General features: G+C 34.1%; 1 protein-coding gene across 1 annotated transcript; it reads right to left on the reverse strand.

Annotated features, from left to right (window-relative positions):
- Window positions 1–10149: 10149 nt before the first annotated feature.
- LOC128175022 (E3 ubiquitin-protein ligase Trim36-like) lies at window positions 10150–21340 on the reverse strand. Its single transcript, XM_052840397.1, has 2 exons — window positions 21202–21340; window positions 10150–12710 (listed from the first exon to the last, which is right to left on the reverse strand). Exon 2 carries the CDS (start codon window positions 12688–12690, stop codon window positions 11107–11109), a length of 1584 nt encoding a protein of 527 aa, XP_052696357.1. The 5' UTR covers window positions 12691–12710; window positions 21202–21340; the 3' UTR covers window positions 10150–11106.
- Window positions 21341–23282: the final 1942 nt, after the last annotated feature.

Raw genomic sequence — 23282 nt, forward strand, 5'->3', positions numbered from 1 at the left:
GTTTTATTCAAAAGCATCCATAATCAGCAAAGGTTGTATGTATTCTGATTAAAAAAAAATGTTTTCTTTTATTATTTATAAATTCTCTTTCCCGATATAAACTCAGGCAAATACATTTAAATGTACTTAGGCAATTATGATTTTAGAAATCGGGACAATTTATTATAGATTGAGCACATTATTTTAAGTTTTAAAATAACTTAATTATGACCAACGTATGAAATCAGCGATCATACAATCGCGTTATATCATTCGTGTGCTAATGATTATTAGTTAAAACTATGATGAAAACCACGCTGTAAATAATTAGAGTGACATGTACACGTATAATTTTGATTCTTTAAATTTACGACTTATTAATGTATGCAAACTCTGAATCTTACGATGTATTTAACAATATCATGTATAAATTATATCATTGGGGGCGAGTTGTCTTGACTGAGGGCGAGTTGTCCTAATTTAGGGGCGAGTTGTCTAGAGCTGGTGGCGAGTTGTCATGGGGGCGAGATGTCTTAAGGGTGAGTTGTCCAACATTCATTTGCACAACACAACACTCTTGTTATTATCATGTTGACTTTTGTATACTGTTTTGCCATGCTATACGTTACCGTGATGTTTGTGGCTCTGTAGTCCATTAATAATATCACAGAAAAATCAAGCGGTTGTCCTTTTATATTAATCGGTTGATTTGTCTGATTATTCAATCAACAAGTCGCTGTAAAATTAAAAAAAATCAAAACACGTTTTTAATTACGTTCTTTTCAAGAAATGAGACACGATTGACCTTACCGGGAAAATCCGAATTGTTTTGCAAACGAAATCTCATTGGTTTTTTCTCTTAATCATTTTTTATCAAGCGTCATTTTAAAAAAGCGTAATTATTGTGACGTAATTAAAAAGTTCACAGGATTCAACGTTTTCGCTATTACATAGGTTCATATAAGGAAGCATGTTTGCCAATCCAATATGAAATTACATGCAAGTAAAACAGCACAGATTGCAACTTTATACAAAACGACAGAATCAGTTTTGGTCATGGTTTTGTCTTACTTTACTAAAAAGTAGGGGGAGCTTCGTCGATCAGGTTGGTAATATAGACAAAGGGGGGGGGGGGGGCTATAGTCTTTATTGCCGTTTGTCAATATCTCTACCGTTTTCCATACTTCCAATTCAGAGTATATTGCTTTGCTGATATCAACCTGTCGGTCGGTCTGTCCATCAACATTTTCCGTTCACTCTCTTCGAAGATTATTGAAAGATATAATATCTACCATACGAATATGTAGGTCAAGTTCGGTTTGTGGTACGATTGAGCAAGTTTTGAAAGCGTTGTGCCCCTTAGACCTTGATTGAATTCCTATAATTTTCAGTTTCCGTTTATTTATTTTTTTCAGAGGTTTATAAGTTCCATTTCTTTGTATATCTATACTGCCCATAATAAAGGCTTGTGCACCCTATAATGTACGTTTAAGTTTTTCCAAGTTGGTATTGAACACTCATATTGTGACGTACTTCCCATCGAAATAAACAGTAAAATACTAGTAAAATTCGAGATTCAATATCTAAATTCACTAATCAAGGATCTGAAAACCTGTATCCTAGCGACATCAACTGTTTTAATTAAATTAACGTCTACGTAAATGTTCTTACCTACATATAAATGTCATATTGTCTCATATATAACGGTTATATAATGTTTAATTTAAGTTAAGAGAGAGAGAGGGAGAAATTCTTAGTTTTAAATTTTCTAATTCTAAATATAATAATTTAAATATAAGAATACATAAACGATATTTAAATTTTTCAACTAGGGTAGGGTAACAAGCTTCAATGCGCTATCCTACTTTTCATCGTTGGTACACGTAGTGCACGTGTGATTTACATCAGCTTCGTCCCCTTGGCCCTCTCTCTCTCTCTCTCTAATCTCTCACCCCCCTCTCTCTCTCCCGCCCCCATAATCTTTCTCACCCACCCCACTCTCTCTCTTTCTCTCTCTCTCTTTCTCTCTCTCGTCCTCCCCACTCTCTCTCTCCCCACTCTTGATGAATTTGACAATATTATCACGTGGACCGCGACCAGAGATTGGTTTTCCTACTCGATGAGATCGGGAGATGCTCTCACTGCTATTTTGTCTTGCTTTTGTTTGAACATAATGTTGTTAAATACATTCAGCACAAGCGTATCGGTGTTTTCATTTTTTTTCTTTGGGAATTCCGGAAATTTTTGAACAATTTCTTCTGAAGTGTTGCTCTATTTCTAGTTAAGAGTTCCTGAATCTTCGAACTTAGACCAGCAATCTCTGGGACCAATATACGAGCGAGAGCTGTTTTAAAGTTATCTTTCTGGAGAACGAGCTCGAGACTACTGTCCTCTCTCAATCTTTTGTGTGGATCGATTTCTTCTTCTACAGATACTGCAGATGACAGTGGTTGGTCAGCCATTTGTTTACTATTTGACATAGTTTGTGTCAGTATTGTCGAGGAGAACACAACAAAGCAAAACAAAACTTTATATGGTGAGATGGAGTTCACAATGGCCGACATCCTGGGTCGTGCCGAATAGACAATTACACAAGATTCACAGAAAGTAAATAGGACTTTCACAATATAGAATGCTAGTATGCTGTATATGAAACTAACAACAACGATTGGTCACATATTCTTCGTAGAAATCACTAGATATCACTCGAAACAGAATATTTTTAGCAGAGGTCGGAATCAAACACCTCTCTCACCTACATGATGACGTCATTAGATATACATGCTCACACGTCAACCGATTAAAAATGACTGTGTCTTGGATTTTTAAACCGTTTCTAAAACATTTGATCTGATACATGTATATAGTCGTACTTTGAACGATTAAATTGGTTTTTATACCCATCCCGACCCCCACGGAGCAACGGAAATTTCATCAATACGAAAGGGTAAACAGGACTTCGCACCAGAATGTCTCATTCATAATTTTTTTACGCACCGTTATAGTGGACGAGTCAAAAATGGAAACTTTTGAGAGACACATCATACAATGTGAAAACACTGGGCCATACCGTGTATGCAGTTTACTTTGCATTTATTTTCTTATTTTGAGAGTCCTTTAATTGCTTGAAAATGACGGAAAGGCATTGAATATTGTTATTTTTACGTCATATAACATGTATAACTGTTTTCATTTCACCGACAAGCTTAAACAAATTTAATAATATAAATGAAAACAATAGACATGGACGCCATAAATCCCATATCAAACGATATATCACCACTTGAATCTGTGCGTTTTTTAATAAATTTATGAACAGCGGCAAATTCTAAAATGTATTTTTAAAGGTAATGTTAGCTGTCTGTTAGCTGTCTGTAGCCCCCTGATTGGAAAATTTCGGATGGTAGTCAATCTGAATTTTTTTATCAATCGGATAGCTACATGTGTACATACAATGTATATGCAGCTGTAATACATGCTTCCGATGAAATACTTTGTTTAGTCATGCAAGTTTTTAAAAAAGAGTAACGTGTTTACCTTAACACTGAGTTTTGCGGGATCCCTCAGATACTAAACGGAGTTTGAGATATTATAGATAGAAGAACTTAAGGTATCCGACCCATAATAACACCAGATTCAATGAATCTGGGTGCATAACACATATGTTTGGGCTTAATACTCAGTATACTTGGACATAATTTTCATATGTTAGTATCATAATGTAAAAGTGGAATGTGTCCTAATTAATGACCTTTTACTTTTCTTGTTGAGTTGCCTCTCTTTGATTTTAATCTGTAAAAATAAAATATAAAAAAAATTATACGGTAAAAAAATTATTTTCAATAGTTTTTGCATTCCTAATGATAAAATACATATTTCCACCAAAGCATTTATTGATATTCCTATTATTTATTTTTTTATTTTAGAAAATGTGCTTGTTCCCATAGACCATAATGTAATTTTGATCAATTAATTACTGCTTCGTTAATAATATTTTTGAAAATTTCTCTCGGTAAATCTTTTTCTTCTCTAAAATGCTTTGAATTAATATCAGAGTATTTAATACATGATGGATATTCAAGTTGGGAAAAATTAGGTCCCAATATGGATCGGATACCTTAATTACGAACTACTAAGAACAATTTAACAACGCAAAAATAATAATTCCGCCTGTATATGTACAAGATTTGATCAATTATATCCTGATTCGTTTGAGTAACAAAAATCACTTAATAAAATCACTAACAATATGAAAATTATAACAAGAGGCCCAGGGGCCACATCGCTCACCTGAGCAACAATTGCCTTAATTCTGATCAAATCAGCATTACAGTATCAATATATCTTGGCAACTAAGTACAATAGATCTTGCTAAAAAAAGAGTTGAAAATCTTCCAATTTTTATCCACCTCTTTTTTTGGTAAATACCAAGCCCTTTTTGTTGTTGTACCTGTAAGAAGATTTTTCTCTATTCTTATATACTGTGGATTCATTATTTTTCGTGGGTATCAATTTTCGTGGATTTTCTGAAAACCAAAGTTTCAAGGATACATAATTTCGTGGCCAATGATCCTATCAATACAAAATGTTTGTTGAAAGTGAATTTCAATGAACAATTAATTTCATGGATCAACTTAACAACGAAATCCACGAAAATTGGTATTCAACGAATATTGATGAAACCATAGTGCCCTCCCCCCCCCCATTTCGTGGCCCCACTTTTCTCTAGGGAATCATGGTTTCATCAAACTTTAATCTGCATAATCTGTGCTTTCACACTAAGTACTGAGTTTTGGACCGAAAACTTTCCCAGAATATTTTTAAAGATTTTCTCTATATATTCCTATGTAAAAATTCAAACCGCCATCACGGCCTCGCCCTACCACTGGGGACTGTGATTTTGCAAACTTGAATTTACACTACCCGAGGATGCCTCTACACAAGTTTAAGCTTTTTCTGGCCAAATAGTCTTTAAAAAGAAGATTTTTAAAGATTCTCTCTATATATTCCTATGTAAAAAGTCATCCCCCATTGTGGCCTCACCATAACCCCTGGACCATTATTCAAACAAACTTGAATCTATACGATCTGGGGATGCTTCCACTCAAATTTGGGCTTCCTGGCCTAATAGTTTTGAGAAGAAGATTTTTAAAGACTTTCTCTATATATAAAAATTTATCCCCCATTGTGGCCCCACCCTACCCCCAGGGACCATGATTGGAACAAACTTGAATCTACATTATCTGAGGATGGTTACACGCCAATTTGAGCTTTCTTGGCCAAATTGATTTTAGAAGAATTTTTTAAAAAGATTATCTCTATATACTCCTATGTAAAACTTGATCCACCAATTGTGGTCCCACCCTAACCCCGGGGACCATGATTTGAACAAACTTGAATCTACACTATCTGAGGATGCTTCCACTCAAATTTGAGCTTTCCTGGCCTAATAGTTTTTGAGAAGAAGATTTTTAAAGATTTTCTCTATATATTCCGATGTAAAACTTGATCCCCCTCGTGTGGCCCCACCCTACCCCGGTTACCATGATTTGAACAAACTTGAATCTACACTACCTGAGGATGCTTCCATTTTAATTAGAGCTTTACTGGCCTAATAGTTTATGAAAAGAAGATTTTTAAAGATTTTCTCTTATATATTCCTATGTAAAACTTGATCCCCAAATTGTGGCCCCACCCTACCACCGGGGACCATGATTTGAACAAACTTGACTCTACACTATCTGAGGATGCTCCCATTTTTATTTGAGCTTTTCTGGCCTGATAGTTTTTGAGAAGAAGATTTTTAAAGATTTTCTCTATAAATTCCTATGTAAAACTTGATCCCCCTCTTGTGTCCCCTCCCTACCCCCGGGGACCATGATTTGAATAAACTTGAATCTACACTATCTGAGGATGCCTCCACACAACTTTAAGCTTTTCAGGCCGAATAGTTTTTGAGAAGAAGATTTTTGAAAAATACCAACAAATTTTCAATAATTCTCATTATCTCCCCTTTAAAGAGGGCGTGGCCCTTCATTTGAACAAACTTGAACCCCCTTCACCTAGTGGTGCTTTGTGCCAAATGTGGTTGAAATCTGCCCAGTGGTTCTTGAGAAGAAGATGAAAATGTGAAAATTTAATAATGACGACGACAACGACGACAGACAACGGCCAAATTGTGATCAGAAAAGCTTACTTGAGCCTTTGGCTCAGGTGAGCTAAAAACTACAAAACGTAAATTCTAACTGAACTTATGAACTATTAAAATGATAAAAACAAACTATACTCAACTAATGAGTATCAATCAGCATTCAACAAATCAATATCAACCAACACCAAGGAATGCGTACTTAACTAATCAGTAAACCAAATTCAATGAGTACTCAACAAATGAGTTCTCGACCAAACGGTGTGAGTGCTCAACAAATGAGTACTCAGTTACTCAATCTCAGTGTAGCTAAGAAAGTATGCTCGGCATAACCCGCGAGAGTAAGGAAAGTTCCGCGTTCTTTTATGGGAATTTACCAGGATACAAACCTTACGTAACACGTATGTTTGCTTCTGAAGTCAGAACTAATCTGATCCTCTGTGTTGGTGATGCGACGCTTATATACCCTTTTAACGCGGACGTTCGAGAAAACATCCCTTTATCAGAAGCGGGAAATTCAAATAATCAAATCTATTTATTTTACAAAAGCTATTCTTACTTGTTTAGAAAATAACATCTCTATACTTCGTCTTACATTCGCTATTTGTAGAACAAGCAGAACCAGTATCAATCCGGCCCTCGCCAAATACATTATTCGAATTTAATAGCCTTAACACTGCATTGCTTTGCATATATGCAAAACCTTTAAAATTTCAACACCTAAAGTGTTTATCTATATGACTATTTATATGGATAGCGTACACGCGTGATTCAAATACCCCAAACGGAAGATGGTAATGAATTCATTCAACGAGTCTACATTTCATAGAATTTGTAAGACAACATATTGCAGGTCTGAAAGTTTTCTCAATCTATCCGTAAACAGTTTGTTAATTTTCTTCGACAGCTAAGGCGACAGCTATTTGATAAACATTGAACAACATTTGTTCCATGCAAATTTATTCCACGGAAGATTGCGAGTACATTTATAAATCACAATTTGTTCAATTAATTGCTGATGAAGGATGTTTGTTATTTTCGTTTGTAGATTTTTGAAAATAGTTTTTAAAAAACGCCAAATTCAAATGCGGGGCAATTCATATTTAATATCCCTGATAAATTTAACTTAAAATTAGCGGCTCTGAGTTCAAATAATATTATAGTCGAATATAATTTAAGTTCCCTTTTTAAAACCATCTCAACAATGATGATATTTTCTTTAGAGTAATTCATTTTTTTGTAATGCTTTAAAAGAAAGCGTTCTATCGGAGTCAATTCCGTGCTTGTTTAAATTGCCAGCGTACAGTTGTCATGTCAGTAATATACATTATGCTTTATATGATTTTTATTGTAGAAAAATTGAGTTTAATTACAATGCATTAGCACCATTTTATTAACACATATGAAATCCCAGTAGTGAAACAATTCAAGATGTCTTCGTAACAGTGGGCGTTAAACATGTGTACAGCCAGCTCTACAAACACAAGTCTTGTCGTCTGGGTGACGGCCTATACTACAGTATAGTATACAGCTAGCAGCTCTGCTATCGATCGTTACCTGAGTCTCGGAACGGAATGCATCTAAATATAGAGAAGGGCAGAGTTTTGAAATAAGCAACTAAAATAAATGCAAAGAGGTTCATTTTTATGAAATAAAAATGTACATATTAATAATTAAAAAATATATGGGAATTAAAAATTTCGAAATTTTAAAATTTAAAAAATGAATTGTCTATACGCGTTGCATGCATCAATTAGTGCATAACAAGAATCCCTTTCATATCTTCTTAAACGTGAACGCCATCACGAAAATGGACCGAACTGGCAAAAATTGTTTCTGCAAATACTGCCTATATTTTACACCAACATCAAATTCAATACTTCGGATGGAATCGAAATTAATTTCTTTACAACTTTGCTTCAAGAATGCATTAGAAATTGTTATTCCTTTACAAGTTATTGACAAAAAACTTTTGAAGTCTCTAGCTCCCTGGTTATAGAGGACGGTCCCTTTTTCTGTATACCGAAAGAAAGGCCTTGGTAAGAACCACAACGTTTGAAAAACAATTATTTATCAGATAGAAAACTAAAACCGAAAAAATACATGTACGTGATTTTTTTTATTTAGTTTTTTGCATTTTTCTAACATTTGTATGTTTCAACACCTATACCACTCCTTTCACTTGCATTTAAATAACAAAAAAGAAAAAATATTAACGCAAGCGTCAAATGGGCCACAAAAAATTTAATTGTTGTATGAATCATCATTAGTTGTTAATGTTAAAAAAACACACCACAAAGAAGAAAAAAACACCGAGTTTGTTGAACTTAGTTTGATTGTAAATTTTAATATATTTTTCAGCAACACGCGTACGTTTTGAAGTTGAACATTTTACTTCAGTAATTTAAAATCTCGGTTATAGCGAAGTCCTAGGGACCAATTAATTTACTTCGTTCTATCCGTAATTCGATATATCTCTACAGCGAATTCGTAATAATAATAATTGCGAATTCACCATATACATGTTTTCTTTCACCAGACTATAATTTTTATAAATTGAGGCGTATAATAAAAATATTTTACTTTGATACCTATAATGATCGGTTTGTGAGTCAAAAAATTTACATGAAAATAAATTTATTCAAAGTATTATGTTAAATAGTAGTGCAAACTTTATCAATCTGAAAGAAATTCGTTATTTAAAAGTGTTAAATTTCGATATTATTAACTTCTATGGGACTCAAAATCAGTTCGCTATATCCGTAAATTCGTTAAATCCGAATTCGTTATAACCGTAAAATATTGCAAAGGTTTGTTAAGAATTTTACCGGGGATTCAAAAAAAACTTCGCTTATATCGGAGAATTCGTACGAGTTTTATTGTATTATTATTAAGAATCAAGTTCGTTACTGTAAGCATTTCAAACGGTAATTGTATGACCATTGCCATAGTATGAAGTATTATTATGCCTTCTGTCAGTTTGTCTATATATTCGAAACTCATCTATTTTCGCATAGTATCAAAGGATTCATATAGCGTAAGCATACTATGCCGAAATAGAGCACGGCAAATGTTTTCAACGAAAATCTTTCAAGCGCCGACAGCGGGATTCGAACTCAAGACGCTAAAATCATTCCAGTTTGAAGCCAAACGCGTTACCGCTACGCTAAATTAGCAGTTATTATAATAAATGGTATATATATATATATATATATATATATATATATATATATATATATATATATATATATATATATATATATATATATATATACCACTGACATCAAGCAATTAAAATTATTCATTTTCCCAAAAACACTTCATTATTGACGGTAATTTTAAAGTTAAAGTTTCTTATAAACTTTTGAACAAATTGATTGAACATTTTTTAAAGAAATTAAAGAAATTCTACATGAGAATCACAAAAACACTTTTTTAAATGACGCTTGATAAAGAATGTACAAGAAAAAAAATTAAATGAGATTTCGTCTGCTAAACATTTCGAGTTTTCTCGGTAAGGCCAAACGTCTCTCATTTCTTGAAAAGAACATAAACCTTTGTTGACTTTTTATTTTACTGTCTTAAATAAACAATCAAATTAATTGATTACTTTGAAAAAAACAAAACAAACGCTTGCTTTTCCGGTGATTATTTTTAGGGACTTAATTGTCAACACTCGAACTTCACAGCTACTTATAGCAAAGTACGTCAGTATATTCAACAGTCGGCATAATAATAACAATTATAGTGTTGTGTTGTGCATGTACTTTGCCTAAATAGTAGTCAGGGTTTGATACATAGTGCACTCACCTCCGGCTCGTGCACTGTGTATCAAACCCTGACTACTATTTAGGCATAGTACATGCACAACACTATTATATAAATCATAAATGGAAAACACACTGATTTGTACATTATTCTAATACAAAGTTCAAATCATCATATATTATTTTCTTGGAGATTATGTATTTCAAACTTATTTGACGCAGAACAAAGAAATTCAAATATATCATTTAATGATTTATATAAAATTTCATGTCATTCATGTCTTTTGTATTTCAGGTCTTTAGAATGTCCTGCATACCGATCCTGATACAATGAAAAACTCCAAAAATTTCCGAATAGATTATAGTCTCTGTAAAATCACGCTTAACACGACAGTCTATGACCCACTTTACATTTACGAGTAAATACAAAAAAAATATGTAATATTTTTAAAAGGCATGAAACATTTTTCTACATGCAAATTTACTTTTAATTCATAAAAATAAGCATAATATTTAGTCTATATAAAAAAGAATTTCAAAACTATCCCGCAGAAACGCAGTAACAAATGTATATCAAATAACGGGACCGCCTTCTGGCGGCCCGTAATGAAATTTGTCTTGCACTATTTCAATATATCAGCTTCCAAACCAGCCCATCTTGGAGACTGCCGGTCATCATTAAAGCTAAACCCATCCGACAAATGAAGTCGTTAAATTTTACAAAAATAGGGAAATAATTCAAAACCGGATGGGGATTTTCATCTATATGAAACGACAACATCGCGTGGCATATGATCAGACCTGACAATTTCAAAACAATCAATGAACAAACGAGTGAGATATTAAGGATCAAAGTTGGCGTCTAGAAGAAAAAAATAATAAGTAATCTGAAAATTTTTCAGAATAATAGTAAGCTCTTCCGCTCGGAAGCGAAAGACCTTAATAAATGCGGATTTTTACAGACTCAAATTGGGTTGTTGTTAACAAAATGTGCATGCAGAAAATGAAAAAAATGCTAACATAGAAATAGGAATATTGAATCACACAATACAATGTAATAGATTTACCGCGTACAGACAGTAGGTACTTCAGTCAGGTGATTATATCGTGGTTTATTTCAGAGCCACTTTAAAACAATAAACGATTTGTCTCTATTTGTTCATAAGTAACCAACACATTTCGATTTTGACATTGATTAAAACTGATGAATCCTCATTCTTCTAGGTATTTGATTTTCTTGGCGATTCCGGTCAGACACTCTCCCACCATCATCTCACCGTCACCAAGGATACACACGGCGTGCGGTTTATTTATTCCTCCTTCAGGAATGATGTACCTCAGGAATCGTCCGTCTCTGTTCAACATGTGAATCTTGACACCCTTATAATCTGTAACGACGACATGACCGACAGAATCGGTGGCGACTGAACAAACGTCGAATTTAGTGTCCTTCCCTGAGTACGAGTACCGGAATACGCCTAATCTATCGACAGCAATGACTGCGTTTTTCTCCCAGTCAGTTACAATGATGTCCCCGTTGACATTCTCAGTGATGTAAGCCGTCTTTTTGTACAGAGGTTGACACTGTGAGTCGTACTGGATTTCCTGGAGCACGGTACCGGTACTGCTGTATCGGACGACTTTGGACTGATCGTCTTTACGGAGACAGACCAGTAGATCTCCGGACGCGGCGCTTGTGACGCCGTATGTATCCCAGTCCCCGGTAGTGAACATCGTCACCACAGTGTCGGTGTCAGATATCATTCTCAGGGCTTTAGTTCCACTGTACACTACTTGTTTGTTGTACATACATAAGTAAATGCCGTAGGTAGTAATGCTGACGGTATGGTGGAGGTTTCCCTGGAGATCAAACAACTTCAGTTCACTGCTCGCTCCTCCCATCCACACTTTGTTATCGTCGGTAACGGCCATGTCAAACAAACGGGTTTTCGTTTCATCAGCAGTGAACCCAGTGTCTATAACAGTAGAAACTGTTGGTATCTCTGATAGTATTCTACCCGATAACTCATTTTCTTTTAATTTATTTTCCAAATATTCATCTATTTTATATTCATATAATTTCGGAAACGAATACTTGGAGACATCACTTAAACTCTCCTGTTTCTGAATCACTGGTACAAAACTCTGCATTTCTTTGACATTCTTTGATTTCTGTAATTTTCTTGTTTTTCCATTTATTTCATTCACTTTCCAAACCATTTCTTCAAATTTTTCCTTTTGTTTCTTTAGTACAGTTTCGTGCTCCTTTTGCATGCCATCCAGTTCCTGGTGAAGTTTTTTCACGATCTCCTCAATCTGTTTGTGCCACTCTTCTCCCCGCGCTGTAACTTCGTCTTTCCTCAGTTGATAAATCGAGGATATCGAAGACAACAGCTTCGTCGTATGTTCCAAAATTCTCTCTAATTCATGTTTGAATGACTGAAGTCGATCATTTTCCGTAGCAATCACTTTTAAAAGTTCCTCGATTTTATCGGACAGCTCGGATATTTCGTGCGATTTGTGTTTAATAGTAACGCAAAGCATGCATATTGGAGTTTCGCAAGTTTTGCAGTATGCAGAACAATCGTTTTGGGGATGGGAATCACAGTGGCATGTGTCGTCATCATCCTTGCTGGTGTAATCTACAATATCATGGCCGTTCTTAGATTTCACGCGCAGATGTATGAGGACACAGGGGTCACAGAGATTGACCCCGCATCGTCTGCAGAAAAACGAGACTGGTTGCTGACACAGGACACATTCCACCACATGCTGGGCCTCATCTCTTGATGCCATCACGGAAGACTTAGTGGACCCTGTGAAAATTGTTTTCAGAAATCATAATCTATATGCAGCACTGTTAAGGTTTAATTTGCGGTCGCACCGACCAGAAAGTACGGGAAATGTTAACTATGACATCACACAAAACAAGAAGTCATCAAAAATGCTAATAAATAAAGTAATTTCCGATTGTTATTGGTACGAGAACATTACACTACATTAAAAATTACCTATGCATGGGACTTAGTAGTCAAATAAGTCCAACGACGATAAATATAAACAACAGACTGATCGAGTTACTTGTTAATTTTGACGCATATTATGTGTAGAGAGAGGCGGATCAATCAATTTTTTTTAAAATGAGAAAATACATTTTATAAATAAACGGAGCATATTAATCACAAAACAATTATTATTCCATTAAATCCTATCTACTATTCCTGTTCTGATTCGGCATGTAACTAGATACGATCTCGTTACGAGTAACGAGTAGGTCTTCCGTTCAATTTTAAACGATACGATTTAAATATAAATGAAATTTCAAATTTCCCCCTCAACCACTCCCTTTCAGATAATGCATACGATTGTCAATATCCCTTGAAATGTTTAACAAAGAGTTTTGCTTTTTCACATACAGCACATTTAAGGTTTAAGATTTTAGTCCCCTAAAATCCCTAATTACGTTATTAATTGGTTTAGAAATTCGTTTTACAAAGTGATATTGTTACGACCAACAACTTTGTTTCTATAATGCATTACAAAATCTTTATCGTTTTTAAGTTATTTGTAATAGACTTTACGAGTATCTTGGCCCCTAATTTAAGGGGCCAGTCCTATTTTCTTGAGTTCATTTGAACGGTTTCACGAATACTAACATTTTTTGTTCTTACACTTATCTAGAATTGTTGTTCATTTTTTAGATACAAATGTTTGAATATTTTAGGGGCCAGCCCTCTAGATCCTTAATGGGGACAGCCATTGGTGTTTTGATTAATGGAATCGATTAAAGTCATCAATGCAAGCATTTTCTCTTCAACAATGCTTAACAAAATATGTGTATTTTTCTAGATAAATTGTGTCAAAGTTTTAGTACTTTGGCCCCTAATAATCTCTAATTACGCAATAAATGGGCGTAGCAACGATCTTGCCTGATAGATATTGTTACGGTCAACAACTTTGCTTCTGTAATGCATTACAAAATCTTTATCGTTTTGAAGTTATTTGTAATAGAGTTTATGAGTGTCTTGGCCCCTAATTTAAGGGGCCAGCCCCTATTTCGTGATTTTGTTGGAAAGGACTTTTGATTATCTACCACTTTTGTTATATATGTTTAAACAAAATATCAACTCATAAAGATACAGATCAAAACGTATGAAAAATTTGATTCGAAATTCGTACCCAATTTTCGAGCCTAGGCGAGCTCATAGAAATGGCGCCACTGGCGCTAAAAAAAACAACATTGTGCACAACTTTAATTTATGGTCTACCTATCCTGAAAATTTCATATTCCAATCTCTGATAGTCTCTGAGTTTATTTCTGCACAAAATGGGTCGTAAAAACTGACAAAATCGGCCGTAAATCGGAACCGGAAGTGCCGATTTCAAAATTTCAAAACACTTCTAGAATTATGACCACTGGCAATCATCTGTGAAAAAATGGTCGAAATCGGCCGAATAGTTTTCGAGATATCGCGTGCACAACATTTTGGGAAAAAAATAATAATAACTAGACTCTTGTTGCAAAAGCAACAAAAAGGTCTTCCGTTTTGATATACATGAATCAATTAAACCGTAGACATTGCTTCTCTCACATAGAGAAAATAGTTGATATGAAAATTATTGTGAATGATATATCCAGACGTTACTTCCATGTAAAACAACAAAATTGAAAAAGAAATCAATTTTTGAAGTACTCTCTGTGACGACCGGAAGTAATGCCGAACTAAACAAAAATTTGTACAATCATCAGTCAATCTTTCCTCAAAGTTTGGTTGTTAACATTTCTGCCAAGTCTGAAATCTCTTTGAAACAATAGTTTTTGTCTGGACACGGGAAACGGAACGAACGGAAGTGATTAATTAAAAAAAAAGCTGGTATTTTTCGTACATATGCTTAGCGTACATCACTGTTTATCAGGCTACATGAAACACCCAAGAAATTTAGTTAAACTTGTTAAAAATATGATTTATTTGAATTCTTCCGGTGAAAACCGGAAGTGACAGTTGATCAAATAAAACCTGCTAAACATATCATCAATCAAATGTCTATCATTCATGAAAGCTTTGTGTCTCAAACACTTACAGTGACAAAAATCTTGCGGGCATCAAATTTGTAAAAAGAAAAGCTACATAGAGATATTTGAGATATCTCACCGGAAGTAACACTTATTTGAAAATTTAACATTATAAAGATGACACATCTAAGATTGTATACTGATATATTCATTCCATGTAAAAGAAATAAATAAAGAAAAAACGTAATTTTTGTAGTGCTTCCGGTGACGACCGGAAGTTACGCCGAACACAACAAAATAGTTTAAAAACATGTACATACATAGGTCTATCATCCCACAAAGTTTGGTTGTTCAAGTCTTTACTGTTTTTGAGATCTCGTCGAAATCAGGTTTTTGGTCTCGGGACAGGAAACGGCCAAACGGAAGTGTTCAATGTAAATTGTATTCAATATTTCTTGTATACTTGCCTTTTGTACATTATTTTTCATTTATCTAACTAAAATATATCAAAGGAAAACAGTTAAACTGATAAACAGCTCAATTTTTTTAACTCTTCCGGTATAGACCGGAAGTGACGAAAGACAAAATGAAACCGGTTAAACACACCTTCAATCAAATGTCTATCATCCATGAAAGTTTCGTGTCTTGATCGCTTATAGTTTCTGAGATCTCGCAGTTACAAAATGTGTTTTAAAAAGCTACCTGAGATAATTGAGATATCTCACCGGAAGTAGAAATTTTTTGTTGATATTACATCGCAGAGATTTCCTATGTATAGATTTATTCTTATATATTTATTCTATTGACAAAAAATTTGATGCGTAAAAAAAATTATTTTTTAAGTGCTTCCGGTGACGACCGGAAGTTATGACGAACAAAACAAAAGTGTTTAAACACATCTACAGCTATAGGTTTATCATCCCACAAAGTTTGAATGTTTAAGTCTTTACCGTTTTTTAGATCTCGAGGTGACAAGCTTTTTGTCGCGGGACAGGAAACGGACGACCGGAAGTGAATTTAGAATATTTTTAATTAAAATCCTCTAGATCTTTTTATTTTCTGTCATTCCTGAAAATTTTATAAAAATCCATCAAGACATCTCTGAGAAATTCACGGGAGAAAAAGGGGAAAAAAATAATAATAATAATAATAAGAAAGAAAGAAAGAAAAAACCTAACAATCACTATAAGGTCTTCCGTTGGAAACGGAAGACCTTAACTAGACACGATCTCGTTGCAAGCAACGAGGAGGTCTTCCGTGTGTTTTAAAACTTGAAATACCTGTGCGACCTTGGTTTTGTTATTTAACGGGTAAACGTGATTTAAAATATAAGAAAAGGGTATACATTCTAAGAACCAGATACTATTTTGTTTTAGATGTAAGAGCTTTAGTTGAAAACATTTAGACCTCAAATTCGAGGGGCCAACCTCTTTTTCCTCGTATCAAATAAAAAGTCATTTACTTTTAAAGATATTTTGTTCATTAAGTGTATAGAAATTTGTTACCATTTTTGAGATATCTCAGAAAGAGCGTTTTAGGGGCCGATCCCTTATCTCCATATAGGGGTCGTTTAACGAAATTTTGAGGAATCCATATTGTTAGTAGATCATTTTGAGTATCTTTTCTTCTCTACTGCATTTCAAAATATTTTTCCTTTCTGAGATATCGGTGATCAAAGTTTTGGATTGTTCACCCCTTAAAACCCTTAATTACATAACACATTATAAAATCATTACACTGCTTGGATACATAACTGTAAGATAAACATGTTTGCTTTTATAATCTTTCACAAAATATATCTCAGTAAAGGGGCTATAGATGAAAGACTTGAGAGCCCTTTGGTCCCCTAATTTAAGGGGCCAGCCCCTTTGTCTTGATATCAAATAAAAGGTCTTGTAAATATAAACATTTTATACATTATATGTTTTAACAAAATATTTTTCAGAGAAGATAAACAAAAAAAAAACCAGAAACAGTTATGATATTTGTTTAAACTCAATTTTCGGGTCCAGGCCAGCATCGGCGCTATTTGTGATCGAAATGATTTTAAACCTTCATGCACAATTTGAATCTTCCGTCCACCATCACTGAAAATTTCAAGTGTATATCTGCTATAGTTAAAGAGGAGTACTGCCGACACAATACCTCTCTGAAAATCGATAAAACGACTGTATCTCAAAACCTAAAGTGACATCATCAATAAAAAAATTGCAATACGGTTCACATCATCATCTATTAGATCGAAAAGTTTCATAAAAATTAATTGAGTAGTTTTCGAGATCTTGCGTGCACAAAATTTGTAAGAAAAAAAAATAATAATATCGAAGAATATGGAAAAAGAAACAAAGCAATAACAATAAGGTTTTTCGTAGGAATCGGAAGACCTTAATAATATAGAAGAATGAGAACGCGTAGAAAGACAGTAAGAACGCTGAAGACGGAAGACCTTAATAATAAAAGACTGTTTTGTCTAAATCTTAATGAAAGAGTGTTTTTCAACTTGTACTTCAGTCCAACAACCCCTTTATGTTGAATATTTTAGTTAGAAAATCAAAAACAAAAATGGAGAGAAGGGAATAGAGAGAAAGAACAAATCTTGGCTCCGGCGAGATTCGAACACACAGCCTTTATAGGTGTCATAACAGTATTTCATCGTAGACTGATCCCCTGTCTCTATCGTAGGAAATATATATCGCACATATCAGACATGCAATGCCAGTCTATATTTCATCGAAGGTTCACATCAAAACATGGCTGACGCGAAATAATTCCCGATTTTCTCTTTGAATTTGGGGCGTTTCCGTTACTGTTTTTGAGATATTTGGGAGAGATTGTTTTAGGGGCCGACCCTTTATCTCCTTATAAGGACCATTAAACGAAACTTTGGTGGTTAAATATTATTACGAATATTATTCTGAGTATCTTCTCTTCTATAATGCATGTCAAAATATTTCTCCTTTTTAAGAAATAAATGATCAAAATATTGGACTTCTAGCCCCTTTAAAATCCAAATTATGTAACATATCAGAAAACTTTTAACAAATATAGGTAGATAACTGAAAGATAAACATTTTTGCTTCTATAATGCATTACAAAATATTTTTCATCAAAGAGATATAGATAAAAGACTTTAGACCCCTCTTGGCCCCTAATATGAGGGGTCAGCCCCTTTTGCTTGGTGTCAGTTGGAGATCTTTTATTGATAAATTTTTGATGCTCTACATGTGTTAGCAAAATATTGGTTAGAAGAAAGATATTCGTGATCAAATCTCAAATTTCGTAAAAATTGTCAAAAAAATTTAACATCAACATTTTCAGTTCCAGGCGAGTTTCAAGAATGATGACTTCTGGTCAAATCTAAAACAAGCAAGCAAATCTACCATAACCACTCTATCTTGCATATAAATTTCAAGTCCCTAACTATAACAGTTTTTGAGGAGATGCGTGCACAATATCATGTTCCAAAATACATGAAAAAGGCAGGTAAATCAGAAGCGGAAGTGAATTTTCGAACAGGAAGTAGGATGCAAAGAGATATTCACCTAAGACATCATCCCTGTAAAAATCATTAAAATCGATTGAGAAATGGCTGAGAAATTAAGGGTGACTACCAAGAAGAAAAATAATAATATAGAAGAATGAGAACGCGTAGAAAAACAGTAAGGTCTTCCGCTGAAGACGGAAGACCGTAATAAGAAACAGTACGAAAACAGACCTTAATTATTTTTAGAGCGTGTATTATTACTTTTCTAGAGTGTTTAATGTGCAAGTTCGAGTGTTTGACACCGGGAAGCCTATCTAAATCCGCTTTTTACAAGGGCACACACGTAACAGATCATTTCGATCATTTGGATGTTATTGAGTCTATTAAAAGGTGTTGCTGCTTCAATGAAATCTACTTTACATAAGTATTTTGTAATAATAGATGTATCGTTTTATGAACGTTTAAATCCGCTGATAGCTTTAACAGTGCTGCGGGTCATATATAGTTTAATTTTACAAATGAGTCATTACCTGGGCTGATAATTATATACATGACTTAAGGACTTTTATCAACTATCGTTTAGGAATCCAAAGACCATTGCATTCATAACAAATATTAATATACATGTATCTTTTACACATTTCTACTACAGTTAATGCCGAGATCAAAGAGATGCCGCGGACATTATTCTCCAATATACCACGAACGTCATCAGTTAATTATCAAATCAGAAATACCTATATGTCTCGCACTAACCTTGAAAGTACAACTTCAAACCGTAAAAAATTTTAAAACTTAGTCAATTTCACGTGTTAGTTCCAGTCAAAACGATGTGTACTGCCTCAAATGTTTATTTTTAAGAGATCAATGCGGCTGTTCCTAGGACCTCCCTAGCACATTTTCACTGCGTGTTTTTACATAAAATATAGAATGTGTAGTAGTAATAATCGTATTAAATTGCCCTTAAAATATTAGGAACATGATTCGAAGATATTTTATAAATAAGTAAAGAGTGTTAAAAATCCAAAGAAAAATTCTGTCGTCTGCATGTGATTCCTTTGATCTATACACATGTTAACATTACTAAAAAAAACCATTGGGTTCTGTAGAAATACTGGGATGTTAGTAGTTCTTGTTATCGTGAATGTTGCGGGATAACCTCCTGGGTCCCGAAATGTTGTTTGAAATATAAAAGCATCGGCTAACGCCTAGGCTTTTATATTTCAAAACAACATTTCTCTACCTTGGAGGTTATTCTGCAACATTAACGAAAACTCGTACTTTATTTCTCAAATAATCTTGACGGTGTACGATTCTACCATTTTGTAACAGAAGAGATTCTGTGAAATTTATTTTTTCGGACTTTTTGTAATAATTGGGTACATTTACTGTAGCGACGTGCCTGTACTTCTTCAGACATTATGTTAAGCTTTTCGACAACTTTGTTTAAATTTCTAAATTCCGCAGAGCTTTTTTATCAATATCAGCTGAGGTACGATCAAAGATGGATAGTACAGTTACTCTTAAATTGACTCTTGTGTATGTTGGCTGACACTTATTCCTTACTCCTATAAACATTTTATGTACATGTTACTAATATGGCATGACTTATCTAATAGCTGTTCGATAATTGAATAATTTCTTTATATTTGTGTTGATCCTTTACATCTCTTTTTTCATTGTTCACTATGTATGATTTTGAATTGTAAGACCATCATCGAACAGTTGAAATCAAACCGTATTAATACATCTCAAACTCATTTAAATTATATTTTAGTTCATGCAAAGTCTACAAAAAAGTCTAAAACCTATACCGTGTGTCGACCGACTTGATTGAGGTTTTACTGTAACATAAATTATCCTACAGCGCCGCCATATGATATTTTCGGCAGATTAGTAACAAACCATTGTATACTTGTTAAATACTTGTTGAATACTTAAATACTATAAGTATTTAAGGTGGCCCGAAATACGGATAGACTATTTGATTATTCAATGAAACAATTTATTCTCAAAGAAAAAAATCCAAAATAAGAGATAAAAACTATCAAATAAATAATCTATGAAGACTACTATTTATTTGATATGTCTTTGGGATGTGTTTTTCATAAAATGTTTTTGCTGTCAGCAAAATATCTTAAAGCTTAACATTTAATCTCAATTAATGCGTGGTATAAGTCTTTAATAAAGCAATTCAAGAAAGGCCGGATTATTTTATATTTTCAAAGAGATATTTAATACAGCGTTTATGATATGCAATTTATGATGTAAGGGAGATAATTCCGGTTTATTACTTTACTTTGCTAGGATACCTGCATTACATTGAATTGAACATTGTATGTCTTAATATGTCACAGACTGTTTACAAATTACGTTTGTTGTATTGATACTATGTCATTCATGGGTCCGTGATTCCTAACATAATTATATTGAAAACTCCGTTCACAGGATCATATATGTCTGTACTTGTACTTTACATAGAACACGCCAGATACCTTTAACAAGATATATAGCACGGTGTCAGTGGGACAAAGGTTACAACTTATACATGCGCAATCAGGTGCATACACGTCAGGTCATGTTAAAAACTTTGCTAATAAAATCGTTATAATCAATCTTGAACTATTGTCAAAAAGAGGCCTTTATATTTTTTAAACACCATATTTATGTATACAATTATTAAATTTGATATCACACAAGTATGCTTGAACAGTTGAATGTCTGACTGCCAGTGCCATGGATCATTATCATCACAACTTTCATTTTACATAAATTCGTCTGAATATACTAGTCTAGGTTAAAGTATTACCTCACATTAGGAACATAACTTCCAAAGTAAAAGAAAATCACTCTCGAACAAAATAATTAATGTGCAAAAAATCAACTTTCGGTTTATCAACAGTCCTAACAAACCAATCCCGCTATCCTGGCCTTTTAATCAATTGCAGCTCTCGGGCCTTCCGGAAATACCCGAGAAGATTCGATTGGCCTTTAAATAGAGGTTATGTCACTATAATTTTAGGTAGGAAACAAAAGAGGTAATCCGAAATGATTTTGAAGTTGTGTGTCAAGTACATTTTTTTCATACCATTTACTGTACATAACGCGCAGCCTTGTGAACCATCATTTTCATTCCTTTTTTTTAAATTAGATTTTTCAAATCCTATAACTTTTAAATCAAACTTCAATTGACATGCTAGTTGCTGAAAATATCTAGCATTTTTTTCAATACCAACTGTCAATTCAGTGACGTAGCTACATTGAAGCACTGTAAGCACGTGCTTGCAAAGTTTTATGAATCTCATTGATTTAAACAATAATATTTTATTGCAAAGCAACCCGAGCTTTTAACACGCTTGTTTCGAAGTTCACTACCGTATAGTGTAATTTCACAAGGTATTCACAAGGTATTTTCAATTTCCGCTAAGTAACCAACCAACCAACCACCCCCCCCCCCCCCACCCCCAAGCCTTCCGTGAATTGCATTCAGTTTCGCTTTTAGACAAAACACAGTGGTAAAGTGCTTACCACCAGTTTCATGCGGCTTATTCAGATAGATCTTAATAAAGGCAAGCATGCCACATATAGATTTGTAGATAAATTATTGTAAAACTGGAAAAAAAAACCACTATGCCTACGGGCGGATACAGAATTTTTTCCAGGGGGGTCCAAAGGATAACTGTGTTTTCCAGGGGGTCTGAGACATATTTTTGGTAATTTTACAATGTAAATTTTATACATTTCCCCGATCCACGAACGAGTCCACTGCTTTTTCGTTGAAAGCATAAATGATTGCAATCAACAGATGGGGGGGGGGGGGGGGTACTCCACATAATTTTGAGTTATATACCTAGAAGATGGTAACCGTAAATTTTAATTCTCTTATGAGACAAATGCCATTATCAAATGTCTTGAGAAATTCTGCAACTATTTTAATTTTTTAATTGTCATAGACACCCTTTATAGTTCCAGTTCACTTTCTTGAATCTTTGGTGTGTGTGTTTGTGTTTGTGTGTGGTGTGCGGTGTGTGTGTTTTTTTAACTTCTTTATTGATTAGATTACTTTCATTCTTTGTTCCAATATATTTAGTTCTATTTGGACAAAAGATAGAAAAAACAAAATAGGGAACGCCCCCCGAAAGAATAAACGCTGACTGACCCTATATCTAATAGATCTTTTTTTTGGTATGTACAATTACAATATCATGCATGGCTGATATATTGATATATTTAAACTAATACTATAGACTAGAATTATTGCCATCGTAATAATTGAAATTGTGCTCATCTAATGAGGGTGCACCCCTCCACCCCCCAGATCCCCTGCATACAAATATTTCGTCACTAGCTACGCCACTGCAATTTGAAACGGGGGGGGGGGGGCTCATCCAAAAATATTACCAAGTAAAATGAAAAAAAAGAAACACTTTCCAAAATCCTGAAAATGCTAATTCATGGGGGGGGGGGGGTCCCCATAAAGTGTTCGTGTGTGCAGGGGGGGGGGGGGTGGATTTAACTCGTGTTTTAATGCTTACATTCTTCGGCCTTACGGCTCCCGGGCTTGTATACATGTACAACAAACTCAGGCTAATACAGGATATGATACAAAAAATGTGATGTAATTATCTAAAAATCGTAATATACATATCAATATCAATTATTACCTGGTACTGAGAAATAATGTAACATAATCAAGTTCCTCAAACTCTAATTTTTTTCCCGGAATGACCGACCGTTAATTTTTCTAAATGCTGCAAGAAACATTACATCGACGTCATGACGTATTTGACGCAACAAAACCCATGACGTAACAATCGTTGTTATAAACAGTGAAAACTAGGCAGAGGGAAAGGAGTGATTGCAAGGCATGTTATCAATGCTTGTTGAAAA

The sequence above is a fragment of the Crassostrea angulata genome, chromosome 3, assembly GCF_025612915.1.
Source record: "Crassostrea angulata isolate pt1a10 chromosome 3, ASM2561291v2, whole genome shotgun sequence".
NCBI classification, from domain to species: domain Eukaryota; kingdom Metazoa; phylum Mollusca; class Bivalvia; order Ostreida; family Ostreidae; genus Magallana; species Magallana angulata.